General features: G+C 35.7%; 2 protein-coding genes across 2 annotated transcripts; one reads left to right on the top strand and one right to left on the bottom strand.

The window, feature by feature from the left end:
• Positions 1-2,716: 2,716 nt before the first annotated feature.
• Positions 2,717-3,834, top strand: LOC144575028 (protein EXORDIUM-like 7). Its single transcript, XM_078325142.1, has 2 exons — positions 2,717-3,400; positions 3,485-3,834. Exons 1-2 carry the CDS (start codon positions 2,774-2,776, stop codon positions 3,797-3,799), a joined length of 942 nt encoding a protein of 313 aa, XP_078181268.1. The 5' UTR covers positions 2,717-2,773; the 3' UTR covers positions 3,800-3,834.
• Positions 3,835-4,734: 900 nt separating this feature from the next.
• On the bottom strand, positions 4,735-10,150 carry LOC144574512 (protein FAR1-RELATED SEQUENCE 6-like). Its single transcript, XM_078324474.1, has 6 exons — positions 9,997-10,150; positions 7,980-9,659; positions 6,984-7,278; positions 6,183-6,494; positions 5,219-5,284; positions 4,735-5,091 (listed from the first exon to the last, which is right to left on the bottom strand). Exons 2-6 carry the CDS (start codon positions 9,635-9,637, stop codon positions 5,005-5,007), a joined length of 2,418 nt encoding a protein of 805 aa, XP_078180600.1. The 5' UTR covers positions 9,638-9,659; positions 9,997-10,150; the 3' UTR covers positions 4,735-5,004.
• Positions 10,151-10,551: the final 401 nt, after the last annotated feature.

Below are 10,551 nucleotides of genomic sequence, written 5' to 3'. Positions count from 1 at the left end.
TCCGAGTACATCTTAATATATAGATCGCATCTAACGGTTCGGATCGACTATTCGGACTTTGAAAAAGGAGAAAAATGATTTGAAAGATATGACGCATTTGGGTGCACAAAAATTTGGGTGCATTTGAACCCTCCTCTTAATGAATAGGTGGCATGGCAGAGGAGATTTTGGAAGTGAAGAGAGAAGAAGAGAAAGGGAAAGAAAAATAGTGAGAAATCGAAATTATCTTTATCTCTCCCGTCAAAATGAAAGAGAAAGAGACAGAGCAAGAAAGACGGAGCACATAATTAGAATTCGGGCAACAGAGGGAGCAGTGCAAGGAGAAATAAAGGAGTACTATAAATTAGTCTATTTCTTTTTTTTTAATCTCAACTATCCAATTCTAATAAACGGTGGATGTTGAGGATTACAGGGTCTGTAATTCTCTTTGGAATTTCAGCAGATGCGATTCCGTTCTTTTGTACTTCTTCTTAAAATATATTTTTTTTTCTTTTCATGAATATTTTTCCCAAACCGTCTAGTTCACAAGAAGATATCCAATTTTGCTTCCATCTAACGTTTTAAATACAAATAAAATAGGAATTGGCAACTATTTTAATCAGCTGTTATTTTGTTTTGACTAATCAATATGTTAAACAATTTACTTTTCTTTCACATGACCTTCTGTGGACACTGATAAACTTTCGAAAAGGCTCATACAGTCATACTCAAACCGAAACATTTAATTAAACTAAATAATAAAGCATATAAGCTCGAACTGGAGAGAACATTTTTAGGATAAGAGATTGGGTTTCATGTCACAACTGGAGAGGAATCGTATAAATTCAAAATCTGCCACCGGCCAACCCCTCTCTCTGTTTACTTAAAACATCCTCCTCTTACATAAAATCTAAGGCCATAGTAAAATCATTTTCTACTCTATATATAGAAGATCTCTCACATACATTTTATAGCAAACAAGTCTAAGAGAATTAATATAAGAAATCGTGCATTGACCAGACATACAATCTAACAAAAAACAGACAGATGAACTACAATTTATTCTTGGTTCTACTGCTCTCCATTCTGGTTTAATTTACAACTTTATCATTATCATTTTTCAATTGAAAAATACATTGACAAACAAAGCAATCTTACAAACATGAACACATTTGATTTCATTTATCAACATTTTATTAAGTACTTTTCTGACCCCAAAAGAGAGAAATTGATATACACTTTTGGTACTTTTTTCTTGAAACAATTTTTATCTTTTTATGAACGTTTTTCCCAAACCGACAAGCTAAGAAAAAAAAAAAAAAAGAATCCACTTCTGCTTGCATCTTAAAGCGGCTTAAATAATATCACCATAATAATTATAATAATAAATTTATTTGTATCGAACCAGCATCAGAACAAAGGAAGATTTTCTTTTTTCAGGAAAAGAGATTGTGTTTCGTTATCACAACTGGAGAGGAATCATTACAATTCAAAATTTACCACCGGCCAACCTCAGAATTTTTTTTAATCATATAAAAATAATATAGAATATATATTAAATAAATGAGTACGCCTACTATGATATTAGTGTCATGTGACATTAATTTTCAAAACCTATTAAATAGAATTTAAACGAGAAATTCAAACCGCTCAAGCCGATCTACTTCATTAGTAATTCATTTACATACAAAATTTATATTTTCGAATTAATTTAGTATCAAGTCAAACGGTACAAAACTGATGAAAAATGAATGCATTTAAGTTAACTTAAAAAATCACCATATTTAACCACTTAACTTGATATTAAATAAATTCAAAATATTATAAATGTTGCACGTAAATGCATCACTCATCAAATATATCAGTTTAATTGAACAGTTTGAATTCATCATTTAAAGTTTATCTGATAAATTTTAGAGTTAGCGTCATTTCAGTTGAAATAACATTGATATCATATTAGCCGGATTCTAAATAAATTACGATATAATTTTAATACAATAGAAAAACCGGATCATTTAATTTAATTACTTGAGAAATACCAACTGCCACATCAAAATTTGAAACCAGACGGTAGACCATCATCAGAGAGCCTATAAAATTGTTCAGTATCTTAGAAAAACTTTGAAGGGAGAAGAAAAATAGGTTGCACTGACATTTAATGGTCTAAGACCTGCGTGCAAAGCTAAAAGAACCGGAGGGTTCGGTTCCTTCTATTATATAAATTTTTTAACGTAATTTATCTAGAGAGTTTAAATTCTTTTGTCTCTATTTTTACGAATTTTAATAACTTAAAATTTAAAACCAAAAGTCAAAATAAAACCGTTGATGTGATCTACATCATTTTATCTATATGCGTATAAAAAAATATGACATTTAACCTTTGTTTTAATTGTCATCAAGAACTTATAAAAACATAATAATGTGGATAATTTCTAAACGTTGATTTTTCAAATATTTGATTCACATAAAAATAAAATGGAAATATGATATTTTTTATGAGCACATAGAAAAAAAATAACATAAATCACTCTAATGATTTTATTTTGACATTTATAATTTTAATTTCAATTTATTAACACTTTTAAAAATAAAAGCAGGATATAAAAAAAAAAAAACATCTGAACCCTCCGTTTATCTAATACCGTGTATTATTTTTATATAACTTTAATTTAAGAATTAAAAATTTTGGCCAACCCATCTGTGTACTTAAAACCTCACCCCTCCCCCTATCTAATTCCATTTCACAGACTCAGCTCAAAATCTATCAACCAAAGGGAAAGATCACCAATTCACCATGTATCTACACCTCTCTCTCTTCCTCTTCTCTCTCCTTCTCCTCCCTCTCCCCTCCATCTCTCAGGACCAGCAACCCGATGAACTCGTCGACCTCTCTAACCTGGTCGACATGAAGTACCACAATGGACCCCTCCTCACCTCTCCCATCAACCTTTACTGCATCTGGTATGGTAAATGGGACCCCACTGCACAATCCATCATTCGTGACTTCCTTCGTTCTCTCTCCTCCTCTTCTCTCCCCTCTCCATCAGTTGCCGACTGGTGGCGTACCGTCACAGATTACCCTGACCAGAGCAACAACCACGTAACCTCCAACTTAATACTTGCAGACGAGCACTTTGATTCCAGCTACTCTCAAGGAAATCAACTCACGAGATCTTCAATGGAGTTGATCATTAAAGCTATTTCCCCGCCACTGGATCCACAAGGGGTGTATTTTGTTCTAACCTCGCCAGATGTGCAGATGGAAGAATTTTGTCGGGGCGTTTGCGGATTTCACTCCTACACGACGTCTTCCATAGTGGGTGCAACTGTTCCATTTGCATGGATCGGACATAGTGGGACTCAGTGTCCTGGCATGTGTGCGTTCCCGTTTGCTTCACCTCCTGTAAATCCAGGATTTCAGGTACTTCAAATCTTTATGAATGCCAACAGTAGTGTATTTATATGTATTAGAAAATGAAACTAAAATAAAGTTTATATATGACAGGTATTGGAATCGCCGAACCGGGATCCAGGAACAGATGGTATGATAAACGTAATAGCTCAGCAGCTGGCAGAAGCGTCAACTAACCCATATAACAATGGCTGGTTTGCTGGTGATGAAACTGCTCCAAATGAGATCGGGGACCTGTGTGAGGGGGTCTATGGTACCGGAGCAGGCAGCGGTCTCATAGGAAATGTGAACACGAAGCCCGACGGGAGCAGTTACAACGTGAACGGGGCCAATGGGAGGTGCTTTTTGTTACAATGGATTTGGGACCCATTCAGGAACAGTTGCTATGGGCCTAATGCTGTTAATTGATTGAGTACTAGTGATACTGACAAGGCAGTTTAGTTAGGAGGTGTTGGTTTTTTTATTTTTTTTCTTTCTTGTTAATTTGTTGTTAAATTTCTTTCTTTCATTTTTTTCCATGCTTGTTTGAAAATTTAGCCTTAGATGCCAAAGTATTCGTGTTATTGGAAGAAGGTACCAGGCATGTGCCTTCCTATTTTTATTCTATTATTATTATTTTTTTAAATAAGTGGCATAACGCCACCTGTTACATTAATTGAAACCAAAGTTTTGCATCCTAATTTTGGACAAACTAATTAATCTTACCCCTTGCTACATACAATTACACTTGGCCCTATCATTATTTATCACATCCCTCAAACTATACGCGCGAGTTCATATATATCTTCTGAGATAACAAAATATTTCTGTTTAGATTCGGACCAATCTGGCCCGATCGAGATGAAAACGTAGGTACGAGGCTACTTAAATATATTGCGGATTCTGACTGGACAGTTCGAATACCAAACTTAAATATCTTGTTACCTTGGTGATATGAATTCAAACTATACCCCTAGTACACTTATCTCCAACGTACACATACCTATTGATACACTTTGTGCCTCCTTTTAACTAGCAAGAATATAAAAATGTGAGAATGACACGTCTAAATCTGAGCATCCAATATTTTCTACTTTGACTTTCATTTAGATCTTAGTATATAATATTATTCTCCTCCTTGCCTACAACTTGAAAAGAATGTATTTCTATCAGAATAATATCACATGGATCTTAAGCTTTCTGGTGCTTGAATTGATCTACAATTGATGAAGAGAACTGTTTAATTACTTGCTCTTCCTCGGCATTTGTCAATATATTTGTCAACTTGCTACAGAATTAAAGATAATTCACATGCCCCAGCTGATAGCCTAAAAATAATTAGAGAGAAGCCAGTACACACTTGCTAAGGTTAAGCACTCTAATTTCATAGAAGCAACTAATGTGCACAGTCAATACAATAAACATATAAATTGAAAATAATAACAGAAACCACAAACTAGATATTCTACACTAAATTACAAAGCTTGCACTCCAACTTTCCTACCAAAAGAAATTTATAGTTCTTTGCTTGCCAAGACAAAGCATTGAAACTACCAATACAAAACAAATTCAAACAACAATTAAGCTGTTGTATTATACATTTAATGCCAAGTTAACAATATAAGGACATTTGTTCAGAGAATCCGAGATCCTCTTGTATCAGGCCATTGGAAGTTTGGAGCTCCATTGTACTGTGACAAATCAAAAGATATCGTCTCTACCTGGTATCAAAACAAAACAAAAATCACTAAATAAAAAATAAGTACAAATAAATATATTGATTGTAACTTTTAATTACCTTCCAATTAAGATACTATAAAAGGAAAATTAACAAGTGGATAAACTGACCCCGTAAGGATACGCTTCCTGAGCCCCACCAGGTGTCAATGACCATCCCTCATTCAGCTGTTGGACCTGAACAAAACAAAACAAATTAAAATTATGTTCTTTTATTATAACTGCACAAACTACATAAATTAATGTATTAAACAATATGATTCTCTTCGAAAAGAAATTTAAACTACCATATGACAACAACAATAACAATCATAAAAATTAAGCATAACAACCTACATCTTTAAGCTTAGTATTATTATCTTACATATTACTAGAGCAACATAACATAAATAGCTAAAAGTAAAACTCTTGAATAAAGGTGAAATCTTGGCTCTTGACACTACAAAATACTTCTACAAACATAGGGGCACTGCTAACTAGCAAAATATGGCTAAACACTGGCCAGATGTCAAGTAAATCATCATTTTCTTCTCTCACAGCAATTTTATGAAGTACAGAAATAAGACTAGAACTAGTGTGTTCCTAAGCTTACCAAGTCTTTGGTGAGCTTAGCCCTAAAACCTATTGAAATAGCTTCAAACAATGAATCCAAACTGTTAAAACCGATGTACTTCACAAGTGATGGGTTTACATGCCAAATTTATAAAATTTCGACTTAATTTAGTATAAAATCAAAGTGGTACAAAAAATATAAGGTTTATAAGTTAATTTTAATGCATTTATTTTCATCATTTTTTACTGCTTGACTTTATACAAAATTAATTCAAAAAATTATAAACTTTGCATGTAAACGCATCACTTGTAAGTAGATCGGTTTCAATGGTTTGCATTTGTCATTTGAATTCAATCCGATAGGTTTTGGAGTTGAGCTCACAAAGAACTTGGTGAGCTTAAGAGCACCCTAGTTCCACTCAGAGAAAATATATCAGCCAGGGTTGAACAGAAACTACTAAAACGAACCTAGAGACGGAATACATTGGTTTGGCACAAGACAAATAAGACAATATGATCTTACATGCAACATCTCATTGATGTTGGTCCTTGGGAGGGCCCCACTTGAGCCAGCCCCACTACTCTTGCTGGGGGTCTTCTTCTTTCCTGTCTTGAGTGCACCAAGTGCACTCACACTCAGGCCTGGTATCTTCTTTCTTTTCTTCTTTGGCTGTGGCATGGTTGGGTCCCACCCTCTCGTACTCAGCGTAATTGGAGACAAGTCATCAGTAAAGTCCTCATTGATCAAGTTGTATGTGTAACTGGCAGGCACTTGTGCCACATCAGCGTCCAACCTCATTCTCTGCTCTCTAAGCGACTTCTCAAATGATATCACCTTCGAATAGCATGCGAAATAAATTTACTTTAATCAATGTTACTCTGATATGTGAATAGTTAATATCAGATAAGTGCCCATGGCCTAGGATAACAAATTGACATAAATCAGGGGTGGAACCAGACTTTCAAACTGTGGGGAGTCAAATATAAATGGGGGTCCATCATATAAAAATTTTATGCCGTGAATGGGGGTCAATTTACAGTACCCACAACATTTTATTGTAAATTTTATAGAAAATCACATTTAAATACAAAAAAAATTGAAAAAAAAAAAATGAGGGTCAATTGACCCCCATATGGTTTCACTCCCTCCGCCCCTGATTTGACTCAACTGATATTATCAAAATACAACCCGATACAGACTCAGCTACAGATCAAATGGCCACAGAGAACATTGATTATCAAAAACATGCTTCAATTAAAGCAAAATAAGGTCCAGTATTTTGATACATGTAACAGATATTTTATATGCATCTTAAGGGTATACCTTGTCCATTGTTTCTTTCAGAACTGATATAGTGTGCTCCATGGATTCACGGGCCCCACACCCAAATTCAAGGGTTTCTAAGAAGTTGCTGTGGGCCTGCTGGTACAGATCATCATAGCTGACTGAGTCCTGAGTTGTGGGGACTACCAAGGAAGACGCAACCATAGATGCCTGGAGGCGTTTGTAATCCTTACGCCAGCGCGTTATGATATATTTGTTGGGAATAAGCATCACAATTTCTTGCCGGAGCACTGATAAAGCGTGCCGGCAGAGTATGCCTCGGTACTGAAAGGACCTAAAACATAAAGAAAGGTTGTGTCAGTGTGGGTCTCAAATGATAGTAGATGTAAATTTGGACTTGTATTTAAATTCTTTCATTGCAGATGACATTAGTAGTTGATTGTGAAATCAGGTTATGTGATGGAATCTCACCATCATAGAAAAGTTATATTATGATAATATTGATTATTTTACCACTAAAGTTAAGAGTCCTATATTTACAGTAAAACCAAACTGAACTAAAGATGAGATAAGTTACAAAAAATGACTAGATTAAGACATGGTAAGTTAGATGCTTGGCTCCTAGATAGCATCAGACTGTCATAAATTTATGGGAAAATTTCACATGCACCCACATAAAATTCTAGAATAGCCACTTTCCCCCATGAAAACACTATAATATCCAATATCCCCACCAAACTTAACTTTTTTCTCTTTTATCCCTTGACATTTTAAAAATTAAATTGACAAACATATCCTTTCAATATGAGCTACTTGTTTGAAATAAACAGTATCCTAGCATTAGACCTAAGTCTTCCGGGTTCCCGGGGGTTCATTCATTTGACCATAGACTAGAGGCCTAATTTGAAGTTTTGACTATAGCAAACTATGCAAGGAATGAAGTATATTCCCTTTATTAGTTAGAACTCTTATATACAAGTTGAAACAGCTATGTTGGTCATATTTTCAACTGAAGTACCTGTATATAGTTCTTACCTACAAAGGCACCAAATATCTTCCTCCACACTATCATAAGCGACACGATAACCCCTCCCATTTTCAATCTCGGTGACCACATAAGAAACCACCGAACCGGTACGGTCAACCAGGACACCACTCATCTGAAACAACTGTTTCACCTCGACCTGAAACTTATTGAACACCTCAAGTGTGTAAACTTTCGCAATCTGTTCTTCGAATGGCATGCCAGAAATTATCTGTGGATGCATCTGGAGACACCTAAAATCCTCATATGTTTCCTTTTCTGAATTCAATTTGGCACTGCTCTCATATTGATCGAGAAAGGTTTTAATGGTAGTTTCGGGTCTGATCCACCCGTCAAAGAAGGAACTTGCTCTCTCACCTCTGTCGATAGTTGACATTCCAGCCCAGAAGAAATCTTTCACGAAAACTGGGGCCCACTGTTTCCTGTCATCGTACAAGTCAGTCAACCACTCGTTTGATTGGAGACCGTATTGTTGTACCACCTCACTCCAATCTTTTTCGAAATCTGGTATGGTTAACGAGTCGTATACCAGATTAGTTAACCTAAAGATTATTGTATTAATATTTTCTGAAGCACCAATCTTCTCAGGTAAATCTTTCAACACATGCCACAGACAAAAACGGTGTTTCGCATCAGGAAATATACTTTTTACAGAGGTCTCAATTTCTTTGCTATATGCAGTTATTACTGCAACTGGAGGTTTATCGTCCATGCACCTCATCCATGTCCTGAAAATCCATTGATATGTAGTAACGGTTGTGCCAGAGACTACGCCACACCCAAGCAAGACCGACTGTGCGTGGTGGTTTGTACCAATAAAAGAAACAAAGTACACATCGTCGTACTGGTCAGCAAATTTGTTTACTTCAAAAGTTACCACATCACCAAAGTACCGGTATGCACTTCTTGATCTCGCATCTACCCATAGAGCACTTCTAACCTGACCCAATTCATTCAAATCCAAGCTATAGAAGAAAAATGGGTTCTCGTCTTGCATTTTATCAAAATACTCCATCAAAGCATCCAAATCCCCCTTGGAGAAATTCAATTTTCTCATTGCATCAGTACCATCACTATAATCTAACTCCAGGTTCGCAGATGCCATGTTATCATTTAATGCATCTATACCGTCCGCATTTTGTACCCGTTCTTTCTTTGAAAATGGGTGTTTTTTTAAATATTTCTTCAATTTAGGGTTTCCTGGGTCAAGTGGGTGGTTGTGTTCTAACTCCAGTACTATAACTTCCCACCGATTTTGAAAATGTGCATCTTTTACGATCATTTTAGCTTTACAGCCAGTTTTTCCGCCCTTCTTTCGAGGAGGTCTCTTAGCATTAGGTCGATGCCTTGATTTACCACCTTTCGAACAAATAAATGTTGACCTGTACCGAAAGCCATCAAAGGTATTGTTGGACCTCCTGACTGTACCGAACCCGGTACGAAAACCATATGCCACATAAAACTGGAAGGCCTCCTCCTCAGAATTAAACACCATGCCAATTTTTGGCTCAGATGCATTATCTCCGGTTGTATTTAAAGCATTATTGTTATTGACCACCTGGATTTGGGTTTCAGCATTTTCTTCTACATTGTTCTCTAGTGATGTTTCTTCATCCGAAGAGGGATCAGACTCGCTTTGATCCGACATATGCCCGTCTTAGATAGTAATGCTGTAAATAAGAAGTGGTTTTTTATTAAATTAGTTTTCGCCCCAATAGCTAGTCAAACCATTTAGAACAACATAGATGAATAGATAAATGGAACATTACGCTGTCACTTAAGTGACCCAACTTCATTTACAGTTATTATTCTGGTCTTATTGTAAGATCAAATGAACTAAATGCAACTATTTGTTGCAATTTCGCCAACAACAGTCAGAAATGGTCTCAATAAATTGAGCTAAGAAATGACAATAAAAAATGGCGAGACTGAGCTGAAATTAACAAAATTCGTCTGTATGAAACCCTAGATAGTGAAAAGTCAAGTAAAGGAGGAGAAGCAGCTTACCCGTTTGATCCGCGTTGTACAAGGAAAAGAGAGGGAGGAGGAAGCCGAGGGGCAATACTTTCAGCTGGTACAGAGAATTTTTTTGTTTTTTTAGGTGCGAAAGAGGGCCTGAGAGATAAACTTGGGATAATTGGAGTAGGCTTAGCAATATTCGTCTTGCGCAATCACAGATACACCCTTCTAAAATCAAACAATTGGTTATTCCGTTATTCCATATCCATGGCCGGTGTTAATGTGTTATTATATTTCTTTCTATCTAAAGCAATCATACATTGTGACAAAAATGAGTTAGGCTAATATGACATTGGTGTTATTTCAAACTAAATAACACCACATCTTAAACCGTTAGATCTGTTTTAATATTCATACAAAATAAAGTGCTTGAACAGTAAAAGCAGATTGTACGAATATTAAAACAGATCTAACGGTTTAAGATGTGGTGTTATTTAGTTTGAAATAACACCAATGTCATATTAGCCTAACTCGACAAAAATACTTTCAGCTCCCAGAATTGTACAAGGTGCGAAAGAGGGCCTGAGAGAGAAATTTGGGTTC

The sequence above is a fragment of the Carex rostrata genome, chromosome 23, assembly GCF_964058835.1.
Source record: "Carex rostrata chromosome 23, lpCarRost1.2, whole genome shotgun sequence".
Lineage (NCBI taxonomy): Eukaryota > Viridiplantae > Streptophyta > Magnoliopsida > Poales > Cyperaceae > Carex > Carex rostrata.
The sequence above is the reverse complement of the archived record's forward strand: the minus strand, read 5'-3'. Positions and strand labels throughout refer to the sequence as shown.

Coding starts and splice junctions, on each gene's coding strand:
- LOC144575028 (XM_078325142.1), top strand. CDS start 2,774: ATGTATCTACACCTCTCTCTCTTCCTCTTCTCTCTCCTTCTCCTCCCT. Junction 3,401..3,484: donor CTGTAAATCCAGGATTTCAG/GTACTTCAAATC, acceptor TATATATGACAG/GTATTGGAATCGCCGAACCG.
- LOC144574512 (XM_078324474.1), bottom strand. CDS start 9,637: ATGTCGGATCAAAGCGAGTCTGATCCCTCTTCGGATGAAGAAACATCA. Junction 6,495..6,983: donor TGAAAGAAACAATGGACAAG/GTATACCCTTAA, acceptor TGCTATTCGAAG/GTGATATCATTTGAGAAGTC. Junction 5,092..5,218: donor AGGAAGCGTATCCTTACGGG/GTCAGTTTATCC, acceptor TTTTGATACCAG/GTAGAGACGATATCTTTTGA.